General features: G+C 39.9%; 1 protein-coding gene across 3 annotated transcripts in view; it reads left to right on the top strand.

Moving 5' to 3' along the window:
• Positions 1-22,731, top strand: part of znf827 (zinc finger protein 827) — a 224,708-nt gene that overhangs the window by 157,052 nt on the left and 44,925 nt on the right. For 2 of the 3 annotated variants that reach the window (XM_039750210.1, XM_039750209.1), the window contains exons 9-11: positions 5,174-5,311; positions 17,098-17,269; positions 17,587-17,753. In XM_039750210.1, coding sequence (XP_039606144.1) covers positions 5,174-5,311; positions 17,098-17,269; positions 17,587-17,753 — 477 coding nt within the window. The remainder of the gene's footprint in view (positions 1-5,173; positions 5,312-17,097; positions 17,270-17,586; positions 17,754-22,731) is intronic. The other variant, XM_039750211.1, reaches the window with a different exon arrangement.

Here is a 22,731-nt window from a genome sequence, read left to right as displayed (position 1 = left end):
AAAAGTATTTAATTATACATGTTACAAAATAAAAAAAAAAATGATACTTTTTTGTTCTCTGTCCTGTTTCACCTACCCCCATTATTTACATGTTAAGATGACCTCGTTTAATGCTGTTTTCTTGGAATGTATCCCCCGTGTGAAGCAGGGTCTTACTACACTCGTATGTTACTCTCAATAACAATTCAACCTTATTATCCTCATTTTTTTTTGTTTGTTTCTGTTTGCCATTGCTGTTCCCTGTGTGTAAGCTCAAGCTGCAAATGAACATCTAGCGTGGAGAACACTTCTGTTTCTCTTCCCGGCAATGTGCGTATGCCTAATGTAGCTGAACGGATACACCATATGCATTTTCGGTCATTTAAGTCACAGATAACGTAAACAACAACAACAACATTTATTTCTATAGCACATTTTCAAACAAACAGTAGCTCAAAGTGCTTTACATATTAAAGAATAGAAAAATGAAAGACACAATTATAAAACAAAATAAATCAACATTAATTAACATCGAATAAGAGTAAGGTTCAATGGCCAGGAGGGACAGAAAAAACAAAAAAACTCCAGACGGCTGGAGAAAAAATAAAATCTGTAGGGATTCCAGACCATGAGACCACCCAGTCCCCTCTGGGCATTCTACCTAACATAAATGAAACAGTCCTCTTTGGATTTAGGGTTCTCACAGAAGGGCTTGATGATGATGATGGTCACGTAGACTTCTGCCTTTTAATCCGTCCATCATTGTTGGAGCATCATGAAGCTTTGAGTAGGTGGAGGTGGCGCAGGCCACCACCACAAAGAAACCGGAAAAAGAAACAGAAGAGAGAGTAGGGGTCAGTAGCGATTTTAGAGCCACCATGAATAGTTATTTTGAGGAAATTGAACATATAGGAGTATCAGGATTAAGTTAAATTAAGATTAAAATGAAGTTATAAAAAGGCCATGTTAAAGTAATGTGTTTTCAGCAGTGTTTTAAAAAACGCTAGTGTGGACGGAGATTAATGCCATTGCGTTTTTTCAAATTACTGTAGCTACCATTTTGGGAGCACATGTTTTTAGTGAGGTTCACTAGAGGTCAGTGACGGAGCAAATTTTAAAATAGAAATGGTGCAGCACAGGCTCTGCGGGTCTTTGTGTTCATGCAGTGCTCCGATGTTTAATGAGGAGGTTGCGGCTGATTGCTCTTGCATGCGAGTGCCTGATTGGTTCCAGTTTCCTTGTTGTCTCTCCGAGGGTTGCAATTAGGACATACAGTGGGTATAGAAAAGAATCCCCCCCTTCAAAATATTCACACTTTGTTGCTTTGCAGCCTGAAATGAAGACACACTGAAATAATGTTTCTCCAGCTGTATTTACTCAGCACAACTTTCTTTTCTATACCCACTGTAAAAAGGAGAACATAAGTGAGGAAAAGGAGAGAAAAAAGAACCACAAAAGAAGAAGAGCAAGGAAGACAACGCATTTAAGCCAACGTAGTGAAGAGGCAGGTGGTATGTGTGGCCCTGCGAGGAACCCCAGGAGTGTGTCGTCTTCCGCTGAGCAATTTTGGAGGATATTCCCCTAAAGGGATCCGGTAGATGCCAGAAGGGCATTTGGAAGACGGAGGGCCTGCCCCCTTCGGCGTTTGCTGTGATGAGTATCAGAGGATGGGACCCCAGCTGCCGGTAGTTTGAGCTGGGGAGACAGAAAGTGAAAGACACACTGGGCTGGCAGAGTGAGAATCAGAAAAATTATTTCTTGTTGATTTTAACATTCACAGACGAGCACTTATATTTTTTTTAATTGGATTGTTTGTTTATTTAGAATGGACTGCACTTTTAATCGATTTGTTTGGAGGACTTTGCTGACAAAATCACTTGCACATTTGCTCCTTCCTTTTGCTTATTTGTGTCCTCATTGCTCGGTTCGTCCTCAGACATGAATACCAATGGTCCTGGGCTCCAGAAGATGATGGCAGCTACAGCCATCCCAGGCCGTCACAATGTTACTGTACTTTCATACTTCTTTCAAACTGGGGGGGAAATGCCGAAACTGGAAGTACAAACGTGCAAAAAACCACCAAACGTGGTCCTCATTTTAATATGGGTGAAGATCCTCAAGGCCCATTGCTCAGCTAGACCTCGCACTTTTCTTCTCACGGTTTCCTCACTCAGGCTCTCCTATTTTTTTGGTCCTCCGTGGGTGTGCTGTCCTAATTGCGATCTGTGGATAGACCGTGCCCACTCGTGTGCAAGTGTGATCAAGACCCACTCTCCGTATTGTACATCTCAGGGTAACAGGAACACAGACACCCACACCATTACACACAGGCATAGTTACAGAGAACACTGCAGGGCCAACAGGCCTGGCACTTCAGCTGGAAACAGGCTGGCCAGAAGTAAGATTCTTCTAGACAAGTAATTACATTGAGCATATTTTTGATTTAATTTGAGGTACTTTATTAATTACAGAAAATTGGAGAAGAATGCATAAGAGGACAAATCTGCATGCCGTTATAAAGAGTTTAATAATAATAAAAGTTACTGAGAGAAACGTATTACTTGTTTTGCCCAACACTAGCCCTTATTGCAGAAATGCCATTTGTCCTAAGGAGTGCTTATTTTCTTGGCAGTGATAAAATGTTTTAAATTGTCTGTGAAGATGCTTCTTTGAATTAAAAAAATAAAAAAAAGGGAATCAAGTGGGTCTTCTGATGGGCTGACACCTCATCCCATCAAGGACTGGTTTCTGCTGTGCACCCGATGCTGCCAGTTTCCTACAGCTCTGACTCTGATTAAGCGAGTTTGCGAATGTTGAGTTCTGTGTCAGCCAGTGACTAAGCAAATGGATACGTGATGGTCTGTAAAGAAGATGTGACAATCCTGGGGACTGAGTTCTTGGAGAAAAGTAGTGGCTTATAAAGTTTTTTTTTTTTTTCCCCATCCAGGTTCTAAATGAGAAGCCAGTTAAATCAACTTCTTGCTTAATATGATGGCTTGTCACAGCTCTTTGTGTCCTAACTCAGTCAGTTTAGTTACTGCTATTCTAGTATTTACTCTGTGTCTGTCACAGAAATGTCAGGTGGCTTCCCTGTAATAAACTGATTGAGATATTTAGTTTCTCCCGAGTCACCAGATACCTGAAAGTTCATACTGGACTACCTGCAAACAAGAAGATGAGAGCAGCTCTGACCATGTAAAAGTGACAGGTGTTGTCGCTACATCAGCTGCTTCAGTGTTGTTTTCTGAATTGCTGCCGGCAATGTTGGTGGGCACATCTTAATCACTCTCGGAGTATCTGCTTCAAAATTAGCATCCCCACCTATTTCTGAAACTGGAAACCGATGAAATAATGAATTCCTCCACTCAAGTCCTTTTGCCAACTCCTTTCGCCAATGTAAAATGGCATGCCATCGTATTCTCTGAAGGACAAGTTTATCCAGCTTTCATGTCACTAGAGAAATTACACAACTGCCAGATGAGGTAATTCTGAACTGCTTCAGGATGTTGGAAGAATAACTAATTAGGCAACTGCGGTCAAGAGCTTGAGGGCAACTGAAGGCCTTAGGGGGTTAGGACATCAGGGCCCACCAGAAATAGCTGTCTGTGTAATAAATGGAGAGCAGCCGGAAAGGCTTGTCTCTGTTTAGTGCCATTTACATTCATCTATCTATCTGTCTGCCTGCCTGCCTGTCTGTGTGTCATATAGTGCCTTTCACATCTATCTAATCCTGTCGACTATACTAAAACTTCTATCTATCTATCTAGCTATGTGTCTTTTATATAGAGCCTTTCACATCTATCTGTCAGTCTGTCTGCCTGCCTGCCTGCCTGTCAGTCTGTCATATAGTGCCTTTCACATCTATCTAATCCTGTCGAATATACTAAAACTATAATCTATCTATCTATGCATCTTTTATATAGAGCCTTTCACATCTGTTTGTCTGTTTGTATGTCTGTCTGTCTATTTGTCTGCCTGCCTGCCTGCCTGTGTGTCATATAGTGCCTTTCACATCTATCTAATCCTGCCGACTATACATAAAACTATCTATCTATCATATAATGCTTTTTATATGCACAGTGGATTAAGAAAGTCTTTAGACTCCTTCCCTTTTTTACACATTTTGTTTCGTTGCAGCTTTGTGCTAAAATCGTTTAAATGCATTTTTCCCTCATCAAAAAACGCTCAAAATCCCCAAATGACAAAGTGAAAACAGGATTTTAGAAGTTTTTGCAAATGTGTTAAAAATAAAAAAACCTGAAATATTCCACTGACAGACCCTGTCCCCAGTACTTACACTGCTGCAACATAACATAATGTGAAAAAAGTGAAGAGGTCTGAATATTTTCTGAATCCAGTGTAGCTATATCTCCCTGTCCATCCATTAATATTATAGTGCCGTTATTTAATCAATCTATACATCTTACAGTGCCTTTCATATCTGTCTGTCTGTCGTATATGACTTTTTATATCTAGCTTCCTCTCTGTGTGTCCTTTAATGTTGTAATGCCTTTTAAATCTGTCTCGTCTGTCTAAGTGCGAAAGGCACTATATAAATCTATCTATCTACCTATCTATCATGTTATAATGCCATTTATATCTGTCTGTGCATTTTTATATAGTGTCTTTTATTTCTAGCCTCCATTTCTGTCTAATTTAGATCGTTTCGTATCTCTCTCTCTTATTTGTAGTTTGTCCAGTCTGTCTATGTTTGACAGTATCTTTCAGTCTGTCTTTCAGTACATATCATAATACTGCGTTTTTATTGTTTAGTTTTTTTATGGTTTTAAATGCAGTATCTTTTTCTATTAAATGCATTTTTCTATTTGACTGGACTTAATCTTAATGGAAATTCCCACAAGAAAAAAATGTGTCAATATATTCTGTCCAGTAAGCAATTCCCCTGAATATTGCCCCAGGTTCATTTGTAAGGGTGCTTATCTCGGCAGTCACCATAGTAGGTGAATGAACTGTTCATTATGGTAGATGATGCACATGTGGGTCCATCCTGTAAACTATGATGGCCCTTGTATGTTGAGCCTTCATGTTTGTAGAAGGGCTCAGCCGATGAATGTCATTAGAGCGTTAATCCTCTTTAGTTTAAACAGACACACTCCTCTTGCACCCATTTGTGTCTCTACCTGTCAGTCATCTCCCTTTCTAAATGGTTTAAATTGCTGACTGTATTTTGCAGACTCTGAAAAGATGAGCCGTGTGTCTGGAAATGGTGTGCCACAGTGGAAGCTGAGCGAGCAGCTCTTTCCGTGCAATATCTGTGGGAAAGTGTTTGGAAGACAACAGACACTTTCTCGCCACATATCTCTACACACTGGTAAGCAGGTTTGTTACTCTTTCTTTATACTGCAGACACTAATGCCCGACTGGTCTGATTGTGTATTGTAGAGTGAGCTGTATAACAGGTAGATGGTGTACACGTTAGATGTTTTCTCACTGATAAACTTTATTTGTTGCTGGGGGGTAAATTTGGCTTATAACAGAAGCTCTTTCAATAAATAAATAGATAAATAAATATATATACACACACTATGGTCTGAACAAGCACCAGAATAACCCCAAAAAGAAGAAAAGTTTAAAAAGAAAGAAAACTTTTGACTGAGGCGCTATACAGGCATATTGACTTTTCCTGTTAAGGAGCCACCATAGCATTTCCTGACCCACTTCGGCTTCTGATTCGTTGGCTGAAAGATCTCAGTGTTAGTGTGTCAGAGGGAGAAATTGCGTATTATAGATATTTAAAAAATGAAATGGAAAAACGAATGAAACTCACTAAACAAGAAAAGAGAGAACAAAAAACTTAAAATTGAAAAATTAAGCCAATGCTTTGTGTAAGATGATGAAGATTTGGCCCACCATGTATTGTTAAGGATGAGCTGTTGACTTGAGAGCGGCACAGCAAGCTTGTCGTTTCAATTCCTACATTTAAAGACATTTTCTGTTAAAGACTCGCATAGCAGATTTGAAGAATAAGTTTGGTGTTTTTCAAATTTATTTCTTCACAAATATGGTATATTTGCATTTACCTAGTAGAAATGTGTTCTAAAGTTAAGCATTTTCTATAAAATAAAAAAAATAAAGTACAGAGCCTGTCCTGACCTTTTATAACGGAATAGAACAAAATTGCCGTAAAAATCGACAAAGAAGTAAACTAACCTGCTTACTAGGAGTGACACCACAAAATAGAGTAAGCAGAAACCTAACAAAATACTCTCTAGTGAATGCAAATTCTAATGTTTTTTTTCTTCTAAGCTTAAAGAGTATTCTAAACTACTATGTCATTTGGAGTTACGTGTTGTTTATTTGAAAGAGGAGAAAGTAGGGTGAAATTACACCTTTTATTGGCTAACTAAATAGATTACAAATGCAAGCTTTCGAGGCAGCTAAGGCCCCTTCATCAGGCTTGCATTTGTAATCTCTTGTATCAGTCTATGGCTAACACGGTACAACACTCTACTGCTATGTTTATTTGAAAGATAATTGTATGAATCAACATATTCCCAAGGGGTTATGTATCATCAGAAAAACATTGTAAAGGTTTGGGGCAGCCACCCGTATAATATGCCCTGGCTGCAAAAGATTGAAGTTTAACAGAGTTGTTCACAATCTTCTTCTTCTTCTTCTTTTGGCTGCTTCTGTTAGGGGTTGCCACAGCAGATCATCTTGTTCCATATCTTCCTGTCCTTGTCATCTTGCTCTGTCACCCCCAGCATGTCCTCTCTCACCACATCCATAAACCTTCTCTTAGGCCTTCCTCTTTTTCTCTTCCCTGGCAGCTGTATCCTTAGCATTCTTCTCCCAATATACCCCTCATCTCTCCTCTGCACATGTCCAAACCAACATAATCTCGCCTCTCTGACTTTGTCTCCCAACCGTCCAACTTGAGCTGACCCTCTAATGTCCTCATTTCTAATCCTGAGTCCAAAACAGAACTGAATATGTGGAGGTAAGATGGCGGCTTTAAAGGCCGGTAGAGGAAATGACGTCATTGATGCCGGAAGTGACATCATCACAGGCCCCCGACCCCCCATTGCCCCCACCAGCGGAAGTGCCGTCATCAGATGATCCTGAAACCGGAAGTGACGTCAACAGAGGATTTCCTGGGAATGGTCTGCAAGGAACTGAGAGAGACACTCAGCACTCTCCGCCACCCCCTGGTCTGCCGTAGAATTACAATTACTCAAGTCCTTTAGCTGCCTCCTACTTACACATATGTGAGAGTATTCAGTGGGTTTTGAGACTTGTTTCTGTGCCTTATGTATGATGTTTTTCTTCCTATATAAAGATAGTTCTTCTTTTATTATAAACTAGCAAAATATCAATCAATCAATCAATCAACATTTATTTATATAGCACATATTCATACAAAAAAATGTAGCTCAAAGTGCTTTACAAAATGAATAGAAAAATAGAAGACACAATAAAAAATAAACATAAGTCAACATTAATTAACATAGAATAAGAGTAAGGTCCGATGGCCAGGGTGGACAGAAAAACAAAAAACTCCAAAAGCTGGAGAAAAAAATAAAATCTGTAGGGGTTCCAGACCAAGAGACCGCCCAGTCCCCTCTGGGCATAAAATACCCGCACTTCGCAGCGGAGAAGTAGTGTGTTATGAAAAAGAAAAGGAAACATTTTAAAAATAACGTATATCCCTGATCATCTCATCTTCGTTGTCAACCGTTGTAAAGATAACAGGTTTCATTCATTGAAGTGTTCACTACCCAAATCGGTACTCGTGAATCTTTAACAGGCATTCCTGGTATTAAGTTGTGAATTTGCCTGCGAATATTTAGCGGCAGCGTGTTTATGAACGTGATTTAAACTTAAGCTTTACACCTTGCTTTCCTATTGATATGTCTACAAAGGCTTGTTCAGATTCAGAGGGTTGTTCCTGTCCTACTGCATCAATAAACAGCTCGTCTTCCTCTTTATTTGAGACATCACACACTGCATGCACGGGTTTACCTTTCCCAGTCCTGCAAACTTCAGCGAAGTGGTTCAATTTACTACATTTTTTTACACTGTCTTCCTTTAGCTGGACATTGACTTTTTCCACCTTGTGCTTTGTTTCCGCAGTAGCTGCACTTATGAATATGGTTGTATGCGTCACTCGCTTCATATTATTTTGCTGCCTTTTCAATTGTGTAATGCGTTTTTGTTCATCGCTCTTTGAAGCTCTTGCTTGTTGCCTGCGTACTGCGTTCACAGTCAGTTCATGTGAGCCTCTCGGAGTACATGCATCGAAGGTTCTCAGCTGTGCTTGTGCTCTCTCGTGCGATCTTGCGATGTCCATGGCTTTATTTAATGTTAGCTCAGACCCGGCACTTAAAAGTTTCTCTCGCACTTTCGCTGAGTTTGTGCCAAACACTAGTCTATCCCTGACCATCTCATCTTCGTTTGCATAAGCACAGCCCTTCACCCGTGAATATTTAGCGGCAGCGTGTCTATTGGATTGCTGCTGACGGACGGCCTTATATGGGCAGGCACTCAATTACATGGGAGGCGTGATGATGCGGGACGCAACTCCACCTCACACGTCGACCAAGCTGCAGGCTATAGCCGTATATATGTACGTAAGTAGGTTCCAGTTATGACCGTTACGTGTAGAATTTCAAAATGAAACCCGACTAGCTTTTGTAAGTAAGCTGTAAGGAATGAGCCTGCCAAATTTCAGCCTCCTACCTACTCGGGAAGTTGGAGAATTAGTGACGAGTGAGTCAGTCAGTCAGTCAATGAGGGCTTTGCCCACCGTGCCGCCCCTCTTATTTTTATATTTTTCTTTTTTCATCTTATAACACACTTTGAGCTACGTCATTTGTATGAAAATGTGCTATAGAAAGAAATTTTGTTATCTGCAGGTTGAGATTACACACATATTGTAAAATAGTTTACGTGTCACTTTCAGACAATGTTGGCACAGCGTCACATTCAAGTGCGTTCGGCAACTAAGTTAACTGATAGGAAAGTTGGAGCATTTCATATTTTTATTTACTTCATCTAAGAGTCAGTTATTACATTTTTGTATGTTAGTTTGGTAACAATGAGTCATATTCAAAATAATAGCGATAATGAAGTGCGATTCCATGTGTTAATATACTGACAACATTACATAGGCCTTTTTTAACAGCACTTTATAATTTAGGTAAAAACAGAGCAGAGAGATCCTTGTGGCAGCTCAATGGCCTTCATACACAACAGACTGCAATTCAAGTGATGTGACATTGGCACCGATTGATGTGTGGTAGTGGTCGAGGGTCCGTGACTAATTGTTCAATTTTTATAATCACAACATTTTTGAAAATATGCCCAATAGAGCTGCATCCATTAATTAGCAATTGAAATATATTTATTAATACAACATGACCAATAATGGCATAAAATCAGTATCAATATTGCTCTATGAAAGGAGAAAAGGAATGGAAATACGTCTCCCATCTGGCTATTAATATTAGTTAAAATACAGTAAGCTGTTAAATTATACTGTATAAATAAATAATAATTTGGAAAGGACCTGACTTATTGTATAACGGGAATACATATGGCACACGGTAGGCAAGAAGGTTAGGGGGCTTCCCTTGATAGTTTATGTATATTTTAGACTGAAAGATCAGGGGCTGGACACTGCAGACCCCCACATCCCAATGCCTCTGTCCGTTTTTAATTCTGTTCAGTGTTTCTATCAGATGCCCCTTTCCCTTGTTACTAATTAATTCAAACGCCATTTAGCTGCAGGTTGATAACGTTGGTTCTTTACAATAATAATCTGCAGATAATATTAGTTCAATCATTTCAGCCTTACTTATATTCACATGATTGTCTTCCCCTTCCATTTATTTCCAGAGAAGTGATTTTCTTTTCCTCTATTAGTTAATTACCTAAAATAGCAGTGGAGGGCGCTGCTCTGTGAGCTGTTTGCCCGTGCTCTCTGCCCGGCATTTGACTTACTGGCATTTGGCATCCAAACGAACTGTCAGACGAGTAAAAGAGGAAAATGCACGAAATCTACAAAATCAAGCAACTGCTCTCAAGGTAAAGTTGAAACAGTAAACTCATTCTTAGTTGAAGTTGCACTGAACGTTTCTCCATTTTAAAATTCGCTAGTGCTTTGCAATGGGAAATGGAGAAATCTTAAAACTTTTTTCAGCGTGATCAGCTCAAGATATCTGAAAGAAAATTGAACTTGTCTCGACAAATGAAGAGAAAGTGTGTCACATCTTAACAAAACTGGTCTACTGGGGGAGGCAAGTTGTTTCACGCAGTTAGACAGGCAGAACGTAACTTTCACAATAGGCGCTTGTGGTATAGCAGGTCCACGGCTCCTGTCAAAAAGGCCAGTTTTAATAAATAATCACCGCACTCACGGCTTAGCGAGGGGGCTTGGTGGTGTGTGGCCGAAGCAGTTCATGATGTGGGCGTTTCTCACCTAAGTGCACAGGTGAGAAGCGGTCTGCATCCGTAATTGTTCCCAGGAGCTGCTGATTGCCACAACTACCACGTCCTCTTCATACATAGAAGTGCAAGTCGGCTAAAGGGAAAAAGAAGAGAACAGGAAAGAACGGGAGGTTACAGGAGAAGGCAGGAAGCAGGAGGAGAAAGTCGGTGCGGGAGAGTGAGCAAGCGAACGAGTGCAGGCTCACGTGCAGCTGAGCAGGGAGCTTTGGGTGTTTGGCCGACACCTGAGGAGCAGAAGTAGTGGTCGCTCCCACTGAGTTTATTTTGAAGCGCGGGAGTGACCGGAAGGCAGATGAGTCTCAGACAGCGGGAGTCGGGACTTGGGATGTGGATTCCCCAGCATGAGAACCCTTGTCGTTGGGAGATCCCAAGTCTTTGTTTGGAGGAGCCTACCAGAGCCAGGGGTCGGTGAGGTGATACGATCAGCTGAAGTAGGCAGAGCAGATCAGCTGCAGCTAAGGTGACTCCTCTGTTGCGGGGCCCGTTTGGGTGAAGCAGTAGTAGAAGGATGCACCGGATTGTTTGAAAGACTGCTTCCAGACTTTTTTTTTCTATATTTTTAACCTCCACAATTTCACCTCTGTTTTTATGGATTATTTAATTATTGACTTTTGGAAAGCACTGCACTATTTAATTTGGACACTGTTTTGTTGTTGTTGTTTTAAATAAAAGCACTTTGCACTTTTACACCATCCCCTTGCTCCATTTGTAGTGCCTCACTGCCATGCTCATCGGTAACATTACCAATGGTGTCGGGTTCAGGGCTCCCCGAACACAAGATGGGAGTATGCAGCGAACCCGCGTCGTCACAGCGCTTTACAACAACAATATTTTTTTTTTTTTATTAATTTTATTATAATCAATACATAGTAATCAAGTTTTTACAAAAAAAAAAGAATTATGCTAAGAACAGATCGATCCCCACCCTTGAGAGAGAGAGCAAGCCAAATGGTGTAAAATTTAAGGCTTGTAAAAAATACCTAAATCAACAAATTCTCTGTGCTTTATAAACTCATTTCAAAATATTACTGATTAGATCCTGCCATGTTTTGAAAAAGTCTGCACAGATCCTCTAACTGAGTATTTGATTTTTCCAATTTTAAATAATATAACACATCAGTTTCCCACTGACTTAAAAGAGGAAAGTTTGGGTTCTTCCAGTTTATCAGAATAAGTCTGCGTGCCAACAGTGTAGTGAATGCAATCACAATTTGTTTGTCTTTCTCCACTTTAAGACCCTCTGGAAGAACCCCAAACACAGCTGTTAATGGGTTAGGAGGGATTGTGAGTCCAAGACTGTCTGAGAGGTAATTAAAAATTTTTGTCCAGAATAATGTTAATTTGGTGCAGGCCCAGAACATGTGACCCAGTGAGGCTGGGGCTTGGTTGCAACGTTCGCAGGTTGGATCATGCCCTGGAAACATTTTGGAGAGTTTTAGTCGAGACAGATGTGCTCGATATATAATTTTGAGTTGTATAATTGTATGCTTTGCGCATATGGAGCTTGAGTGAATTCTCTGCATTGCTACTTTCCACTCCTTTTCTGATATATTAATTGAGAGGTCATTTTCCCAGTGTCCTCTTGGATCTTTGAAAGGAAGGGATTGTAAAAGGATTTTATATATTGTAGAGATGGAGTCTAACTCCTTGAAATTGAGCAATATTTTTCCAGCGTGGATGAGGGTGCAAGATGAGGAAAATCTGGAAGGTTCTGTTTAACAAAGTTCCTGATTTGAAGATAGTGAAAGAAATTTGTAGCTGGAATGTTAAATTTGGAATGTAATTGTTCATAGGATGCAAAGACGTTGTCTATATAAAGATCTCTAAGCAAGTTAATTCCAAATTTTTCCAGATATTAAAACTGCATATGTTTGTGAGGGTTGAAAGAGGTGGTTCTTTTGCAGGGTGCCACAGAAAGAAGCTTCTCCGTCTTAAAATGCTTTCTACATTGGTTCCAGATTCTAAGTGAGTGGAGCACAATTGGGTTATTAGTGTATTGCCGATAACGTGTGTTTATTGGAGCAGAGCAAGGAATACAAAGAAGTACTGCAGGATTTTACTTCTATTGCGGTCCATGCCTGTGTATGTTCTTCTATTTGTGTCCAGGTTCTTATCGACTGTATATTTCCGCCCAGTAATAAAACTGGAAGTTAGGTAGAGCCATGCCACCTTCTGCCTTTTGTCTTTGTAGGGTCGCTCTTTTGATGCGTGGATGTTTAGAATTCCAAATAAATGAGGTTATTGTTGAATCTAATTGCTTAAAGAACGATTTATTAATGTATATTGGTATGTTTTGAAATAAAAAGGAGCCTAGGAAGAATATTCATCTTAACAGTGTTAATTCTTCCAGCTAGTGTGAGATGAAGGGTTGACCATCTATGCAAGTCTTGTTTAATTTTTTCCATGCAGACGCACTAAATTTTGTTGATAAAGAGCTTTATGTTTACTTGTGATGTTTACCCCGAGGTATTTAAACTGTTCTGCAATGATAAAAGGAAGGGTGTCTAATCTAATATTATATGCTTGCGAATTCACGGAAAGAGTACACTTTTATTCAGATTAATTCTGAGACCAGAGAGCTTTTGAAATTCTGTGAGTGCTGCTAAGACTGCAGGCACAGAATTTTCTGGGTCCGATATATACAGTACCATGTCATCTGCATATAATGAGATTTTCTGTTCCAGTCCTTCTCTGCTAATCCCCTTTATCTGATCAGTATTTCGACAATGTATTGCCAGTGGTTCAATGGCAATTGCAAACAGCAGTGGTGACAAAGGGCATCCTTGTCTTGTGCCACGCTCTAGTTTAAAGTAGTCTGAGCAAATGTTATTGATGCAAACTGAAGCTTCTGGGTTAGTATACAGTAATTTAATCCATGCACAAATGTTCGGGCCAAACCCAAACTTCTCCAAAATAGTAAAAGGTATTTCCATTCAATCATGTCGAATGCTTTTTCTGCATCCAATGATAATAATATTTCTGGGGTGTTTGATTTAGTTGGTGAGTATATTACATTAAACAGGCGTCGAAGATTTGAAGATAAGTGTCGGCCCCTAATAAATCCAGTTTGGTCTTGTGATATTACGAGGGGAGCACTTTCTCCATCCTTCTAGCTATGATTTTAGAGAGTATTTTAACGTCGTTATTCAGAAGTGAAATTGGTCTGTATGATGCACATTGTAATAAGTCCTTATTTTGTTTTGGAAAGACAGTGATTAGTGCTTGGCGAAAGGTTTGTGGAAGAGATTGGTTATCTCTGGCTTCTGTAAATGTTGCTAATAGGAACGGAGCTAGCTGAGCGGAGAATTTCTTGTAAAACTCTGCAGGGTAGCCGTCAGGGCCTGCTGCTTTTCCACCTTGGAGTGACTTTATAGCATCCAGTAATTCTGATAATGACAGAGGTTTATCGAGTTCCTCCACACTAAAAGCGCCAATTTGTGGTATCTGTAATTTATCCAGAAATGCATTAGATTGTATATTGTCTTCTTTAAACTCAGTAGTATATAGGGATTTATAGTAGTCTCTAAAAGTGTACATTATATTTTTGTGTTCGATGATTTTATCTCCATTCGTGTTAGTAATTACGAGATTGCGTTATACATCTTGCTTGTGAATTTGTTGCGCTAAAAGCTTATTAGCTTTCTCCATGTTCATAATAATGATGTCTGGATTTGTAAATTAGTTGTTCGGTTTCTTTAGTTGTCAAGAGGTTTAATTCTGAATGTAGAGCCTGCCTCCTCTTATGTAGAGTCTCGCTTGGTAGTCTGGCATGTTCTTCATCTATTTTAGTAATTTCGCTTTTATCTCTGCTACTTTCTTCGCTCGGATTTATTTCTGTGGGAAAGATATGAGATAATCTGTCCTCTTAAGAAGGCCTTAAGAGTTTCCCAGAGTATTCCTGCAGAGATCTCAGGGGATGTATTTGTCTCTAGAAAGAATTCAATTTGTTTGGATATAAATTCAGTACAATTCTCGTCAGCTAATAGAAGCGGATTGAGGCCATCTGCGGGTGAGTGTATGGGGCTTAGTAATTTCAGCTCCAAGATCATCGGAGCATGGTCTGAAATAACAATAGCATCGTATTTACAAGATTTAATCTTAGGCAAGAAGTTATTATCTATAAAGAAGTAATCAATCCTTGAGTAGCAATGATGTACTGGTGAGTAGAAAGAATATGTTCTTGAATTTGGGTTTAAAACCTCCAGGGATCTGATAAGTTGTGATCAGTTATAAACTTTGTAATTATCTTTGCGGTGTTAGTTGCGTTCCCCTGTGGAGGAAGTCTTATCTAAAAGTGGATTTAGAACACAATTAAAGTCCCCAGCCATTATAAGTTTATGAGTGTTCAGATTGGGAATGGATGCAAATAAATTTTGTATAAATTCCTTATCATCAACATTAGGTGCATAAACATTTATCAAAATCATTTTACAGTTAGATAAGTCTCCCATGACCATCACATATCTCCCTGCAGGATCCAATACTACATCTGATGCTACAAATGGTACTGTTCTATGTATGAGAATTCCCACCCCTCTAGTTTTCTTTGTAAAACTAGAATGGAACATTTGGCCAGTCCAGTCTTTTGCAGCCGGAACTGATCCTTACTTAGTAAGTGGGTTTCCTGTAAAAATACTATTTTAGCATTTAGACCTGTTAGGTGAGAAAGTACTTTCTTTCTCTTTAATTCGTGATTCAGGCCTTTAACATTCCAGCTTACGAAGTTAACTGTCCCATCATGGAGACACTGATTCTGAGTTTTTGATGTCATTTTATAGTCTTAACTGGAAGTGAAATAGTTTAGGTCTTAATTTCCTATTCCCCCAAGAGTTGTTGCCATGCAGCTTATTATTACGTTGATAGTTATAATTATAAAGATTGAGATGATAGATTAGATATAGATCAAGCCTGCTCTCTTTCTCTTCCCCCCTTAACCCCCACCCTCCCTTTTTGCCTCCCCAGGTGAGGCTAAAACCCACTTCATGCAGTCCCAGTCCTCTGACATACCCAGAGACAGAGCACGCCCAAAGCACATCAAGCCCCCATGCAGTGGCGCTTTAAGGTTAAAAGATAGAGATATCTGTTACCAATATAGTCTTTAAAAGAGGAAAAAGAAAAAAAAGAAAAAAGAATTTTGCACTTAATATATACATATATATATATATATACATATATATACATATATATACTATATATATATATATATATATACACACATACACATACATACACACATATATACACATATATACATACACATACACATACATATAATCTTCAGCAATTTTAGTGCATTAAGATGATATCCCCAGATAATAAACCCAGGTGATGGTGTTAAAGATGTGTCCAAAACAAGCATAACAAGTCTTAATGCAGTAATAGCAATAACAGTAAACCAAGGGTATGATATTGAACAGTCTCATTTAGGGTACACATGAAATAATTAGAAAAGAAAAAAAGAGGAGGAAAACGTAATTAAGCACAATAAACAATATTTCTTTCTATGGCATGTTTTCATACAAACGACATCACACAAAGTGCTTTACAAGATGAAGAAAGAAAAAATATCAAAGTAAAATTAGGCAATGCTAATTAGCAAAGAATAATGCAAGGTCCGATGGTCAGGGAGGACAGATAAAACAAAATAAAAAATAAAATCTGCAGGGGTTCCACGGCCACGATAAGGCATTCTACCTCACATAAATGATCTCAATCAGTCCTCATGGTTTTCAGGCTTCACATGGAAAAATTAGATGATGATGATCATGTGGACCTCTGGCCTTCAGTCCATCATTTTTCAAATGCCCTTTCTCTGTTCTATTTTCATTCATGAGAGCTTTATCCAAAGGGGATTTATTTAGCAACTAGCTGTGCTACCCATCTTAGATTGACTGAAGTGTAAATAATCAATGTTGACTTCAGCATTAACAATTGCAGTGCACCATCATTTGAGATGTATTTTATAATGCTTTGCATTTGTCACTCCAACAGATGGCACACCTCAATCATTTGTAATAATAAAATGCACTGCGTTTGTCACTTCCACAGATGGTGCATCACAATCATTTGTAATAATAAAATGCATTGCATTTGTCACTCCAACAGATGACAAACTACCATCATTTGTGATAATAAAATTGATTGAATTTGACATTCCAACAGAATGTGCATCACAAGCATTTATTATAATAAAATGCATTGCATTTGTCATTCCAACAGATGGCTCATCACAAACATTAGCACTGCTTTTATGAATTCCAATCCAAATAGCAAATGCAGAGACCTAGCAACCGAATGGAAACACAGATACACAGACATTTGTCCATTTAGTAAGATGGGGTTTTAGTAAAAGTAAATGACACTGTCATTATATGGCTGAAATTTTGTGACATGAGTAATTGGGATTTTATTTTTTATATTTGGTTGCTGTTGTCCAGCATTGCTCTCCATACCTGTTTATTCTATCAGAAAATGTGTTATCTCCATTCTGCATGAAAATGAGATTAAAATTTTTCCTCTGCGATCACTACAAACTACATAAGGTTAGGAACATATAAAATAAAACATTAAATATTCTTTTATGATCACACCTCCTGTGTAGCTGTCATTTGTTAATTTAGTCTGTGGGGTTTTTCTTTATTATTCCAGAGGAGAGGAAATACAAGTGTCATTTGTGCCCTTATGCTGCCAAGTGCCGTGCCAACCTCAACCAGCACTTAACGATCCACTCAGTGAAGCTCGTGAGCACAGACGCAGATGAGATTGTGAGCGCCGTCACAGCAGAAAGTATCGATCGCAAACACTACCCCTACTACTACAGGTAAGAAGAACTGTGAAGGAGCCGTGGTTCACGGCAGAGCTACCTTTTTAGTAACAGTTGGCATTGTCACAATGTAACACTGGCATCATTGGTGGCACTGTCACAATACAGGTGTCTGCACTGATTCAAGCCTTTAGTTAAAGCTAGGCACAACTTTAAATTCTGATCCACAAAACAGGAGCTTTTTAAATGTTTGCCTTCATCACAATGTTTGTTTTAGCCAACAATTGTATTAATGTAGTGTTTGTTTTCTTTCAAATGATAGCATGAAAATGGAGCAAAGTTTTCTAAAATAACATGCTGTCTGTTCACTGCAGCTGTCATGTGTGTGGTTTTGAGACGGAGCTCAATGCCCAGTTTGTCAGCCACATGTCACTCCATGTAGACAAGGAGCAGTGGATGTTCTCCATCTGTTGCAGCACTTGTGAGTTTGTGTGCACCGAAGAAGGGGAGATGAAGACGCACATCAGCGGAGGTCATACAGGTACACTTTTCAGATCATTTACGAATGAATGTTATATGTGTAGGCCAAAGCAGGACTTGGACGTCAGCTCAGCTAACCCCGTCAGATACAGGAGCAAGAACTCCTTTGTAGCTATCCAAGTGAAAGTGGGCCATCACCACTAGGCTGCACTATACCCCATACTTAGGCTGGTGTCACACATACATGACTTTTGAGTTGGAGGGCTTGTCACACTTAATAACTCACAAACATTTGTAGCAATAAAGTGCATTGCATTTCTCATTCTAACAGATGGCACATCACAAATATTTGTAGTAATGTCCTCCCTGGCCATCGGACCTTACTTTTATTCTATGTTAATTAGTATTGCCTATTTTTATATTTTGTCTTTTTTCTCTTCCTTCATCCTGTAAAGCACTTTGAGCTACATCTGCACTGGCAATCGGAAGGTTGCCGGTTCGAATCCCGTTAATGCCAATAGGGACTCTGCTCTGTTGGGCCCTTGAGCAAGGCCCTTAACCTTCAATTACTAAGCGCTTTGAGTAGTGAGAAAAGCGCTATATAAATGCAATAGAATTATTATTATTATTATCATGATTTGTATGAAAATCCATCCATCCATCCATTATCCAACCCGCTATATCCTAACTACAGGGTCACGGGGGGTCTGCTGGAGTCAATCCCAGCCAACACAGGGCGCAGGGCAGGAAACAAACCCCGGGCAGGGCGCCAGCCCACCACAGTTGTATAAAAATGTACTATATAAATAAATATTGTTGTTGTTCTTCATTCCAACAGATGGCACATAATAAACATTTGTAGTAATAAAACGCATTACATTTGCCATTCCAACAGATGGTGCATCCCAAACAGCGCATCCTAAAAATTTGTAGAAGTAAAATTCATTGCTTTTGACATTTCAATGGATGACCCATCCCAAACATTTGTAGCAATAACATGCATTGCATTTGCTTGTTTGGTGGTCCTGAATCAAAATGGAACAGACAGGGAGCTGCTGCTAGCAAAATGCGATATGTTTGCTTTGATTTTAGCAATGGCACACAATCTGTGGGCATTGACAAAATCAATGCACTACACTTTTTGAACTGCATTTTAAACGGACACAAAAGTTGCGTGGTGTAGTATTGAAAAGCAATCGATCATTTGCTTGATATGTTTTTAATTATGACACAATACAACTGGGCCAAAACATACCTTATATTTCAATCTAGTTAACACATTGGATAGCATTTGATTGAGACAATCCTCTCTTCAATTTGAGAGTCGCAAACACAACTTTTCTTTTTTTTTTTGCTTGCATACATATTTGTGTACATTGTACTTCTGGCTATGAAGTCTCACAAACATCAGCAGCCCACCTCTATGACAAGTGACACCATTTTGGCTGTAATTAGTCACAGAGCACCATGGGTATATACCACCAATGTCCATGACTTGCTATGAATGTGTAAATAAATGTCAAAACTAACAAAAATCACAGGAAAATGCAGAAGCATTTCTTAGAAATAGAGAAACAAGGAAGATGGTGGGAGACGGACAGAAGTCAGGAGGTCCCCCGTCCAATCACGAGGCTTCCTGATACCTATAATTCTGGACAGCCTGGTGGTTGCCGGGCCTTTATTTAGGAGCTTTGGTCACAACTGGGCCCAAGAAGGGGGACGACTGTTAGAGGGATGGTCACCAGTAGTTCCAAAGGATATTCCTTATGCTTTGGAATTAAAACCACTGATTTCTTACTTGCCAGCTAAACTTAGACGAAAAGTGGTCCAAGTACAGAGAGAGAGTGCAAAAGGTGTGTGGGCAAATGGACCAGGGACCCCACAAACAGCAGGGCAGAGCGTCCTCATTTAGAAGGGCAAAGGGCAGCCCCATTACTTTGTGTTGATGTCCTGTGATCCACCAGTTTATTCCTACCCTTCCTGTTGTTAATATTTTTGTATTCATTTTTTATGGCCTTGTTGGAATCATTTTAGGTCCAGAAGTGACTCAACAGTGCCAGTGTTCCCAGTTTACACTGAGGCTTTCTAGGATACTGAATGATGCAGGTCGACGGTTAAAAAGTGAAAGTGAGCAGTGTGTGAGGAAGGTCACTTCATGGTTGGTTACCTTCTCTAATCTCTGAATGTAAATATTTGACTTCCTAATCTTTGGTGATAAGCATCCATTTTGGATCAGTATAGTATGTGTATACTTAGTAGGCACTTTATTAGGTCCATCTGTCTAGTACCAGAAGCCCTTCCCCTACCTCCCCATTCCCCTCAACCTTTTGTCTCCATGACAGCTCAAGTTCTCCAAGGCATGGATGCAGAAAGATGCTTTTTGGTCTCCAGTGCCTCAGCAGAATCGCACATCTTCTACAGGTTTTTTAGACACCAGCCTGCTATTCTACCTCATTCTAGTGGTCCTCAGTTTGGACGTGAGATCTGGAGACTGTAAAGCCCATGGAGTAAACAAAACCACTCTCTGTTAAGTTGGATGGATTTTATGGGAAACACCACAGATGCTCCAAGTTAAGTGTGGAGGCTTATAGGGCCTGCATATTGAAAAAGGTCAAACAGCACATTTGTGTTAATCTCACCTCCAAAATAATATACTTACGAAGCATGAGATGATGCACTAAATCCAAATACGATGCATATGGCAAAACAGTGCACCCTTGGAATGTCGGACAAAAAAATATGCATTAAACATCTCCTGCTAGCTGTTGCCACAAGCGGATCATCTTCTTCCATATCTTTCTGTCCTCTGCATCTTGTTCTGTTACACCCATCACATCACCAGCATGTCCTCTCTCATCATCTCTTAGGCCTTCCTCTTTTCCTCTTCACTGGCACCTCTATCCTTAGCATCCTTCTCCCAATATACTCACCATCTCTTCTCTGCACATGTCCAAACTAACACAATCTCGCCTCTCTGACTTTGTCTCCCAACCTTTTAACTTGAGCTGACCCTCTAATGTCCTCATTTGTAATCCTATCTATCCTTGTCACACCCAGTGCAAATGTTAGCATCTTTAACTCTGCCACCTCCAGCTGTGTCTCCTGTGCCACCATCTCCAGCCCATATAAAATAGCTGGTCTCACTACCGTCCTGTAGACCTTCCCTTTCACTCTTGCTGATACCCGTCTGTCACAAATCACTCCTGACACTCTTCTTCACCCACCCCACCCTGCGTTCACTCTCTTCTTCACCTCTCTTCCACAATCCCCATTATTCTGTACTGTTGATCCCAAGTATTTAAACTCATCCACCTTTGCCAACTCTACTCCCTCATCCTCACCATTCCACTGACCTCCCTCTCGTTCACACACATGTATTCTGTCTTGGTGGTCCTACTGACCTTCATTCCTCTCCTCTCTTATCTCCACCTCTCCAGGGTCTCCTCAGCCTGCTCCCTACTATCGCTGCAGATCACAATGTCATCAGCAAACATCACAGTCCATGGGGACTCCTGTCTAATCTCGTCTGTCAACCTGCCCATCATCATTGCAAATAAGAAAGGGGCTCAGAGCCGATCCCTGATGTAATCCCACCTCCACGCTGAATGCATCCATCTCTCCTACCGCAGACCTCACCACTGTCACATTTCCCTCATACATATCCTGTACAACTCTTACATACTTCTCTGCCACTCCCGACTTCCTCATACAATACCACAGCTCCTCTCAGTCACCCTGTCATTTGCTTTCTCCAGGTCCACAAAGACACAATGCAACTCCTTCTGGCCTTCTCTAAACTTCTCCATCAACATCTCAGAGCACCCATTGCACATCCATTTCTAGTCAGAAGGGACGTCAAATTTAACAATGGTAGTTGATGATCTCGCCTGCTATAAATGTCAGATTACAAGAGTAAAAATTGCAAGGCATGACCAATTAGATGCCTCCATGATGACTTTTCCAACAGTTTCATAGTTTCAAAATATTTCGAACCAAACAGCATGCAGCCTAGTAGATGGTGCTTATGAATGCTTTCCAGGTATGCTGAGTTCTGTTGTGGTCTCAGCCCTCGTTTTTTATGTTTTCCATTTTGTCTTGATATGTAAAACATACTCTCGTTAATCTGATTCAACAGACAGCAAGCTTCTGTTTACAACGAACCATCCACAGTCAAAAAGTCTTCTAAAAAATAAAATAAAAACATTAGACATATACCGTATTTACTCACGTATAAGTCGGGTCTTGAAACCCGAAAAATTGATCAGACCCCGACTTATACGCCCGTTTAAAACTATGACATATTTTTTGCCTCCTCCAATCTCACACCAGTTTTCTCAGACTCATTGAATTTTGTTGCAGCAGCGCAGTTACCAATTTCTTTCACCACTTCAATGACTTTTAATTTAAAACCAGCTTCATATTTTCTTCTGATCGAACGCTCCATCATAGACAAGAGATGCTCTTACGATAAAGGTGTATGAGGGTGTGAGATACAAAAAACACAAAACAGTGCCAACGTTGCTTTTTTTATGATCGATTTTTCGGGTTTCAAGACCCGCCTTACATGAGTATATATGGTAAAAGTGGCTCAGGGAACAAAACATCAACATCTTGGGTCCATGGCCAGGAAACTTCCCAGTCCTTAATCCCATGAGAGCTTCTGGTCAATCTTCAAGAGGCTGGTGGACAAACAAAACCCCCAAATTCTGACAAACTCCAAGCATTGATTGGGCAAGAATGGGTTGCCATGAGTCAGGATTTGGCCCCGAAGTTGATTGCCAGCATGCCAGGGCAAATTGCAGAGGTCTTGAAAAAGAAAGAAGGGCCATCACTGCAAATATTGGCTCTTTGTATAAACTTCATGTCATTGTCAATAAAAACCTTTGAAACTTATGAAATGCTTATAATTAGAACTCTCTAGACGAGAACAGGCCATTCAGCCCAACAAAGCTCGCCAGTCCTATCCACTTAGTTCTTCCAAAAAACATCAAGTCGAGTTTTAAAAATCCCTAAAGTCTTACTGTCTACCACACTACTTG

This window comes from Polypterus senegalus, chromosome 4 (assembly GCF_016835505.1).
Source record: "Polypterus senegalus isolate Bchr_013 chromosome 4, ASM1683550v1, whole genome shotgun sequence".
Taxonomy (NCBI): Eukaryota; Metazoa; Chordata; class Cladistia; order Polypteriformes; family Polypteridae; genus Polypterus; species Polypterus senegalus.
The sequence above is the reverse complement of the archived record's forward strand: the minus strand, read 5'-3'. Positions and strand labels throughout refer to the sequence as shown.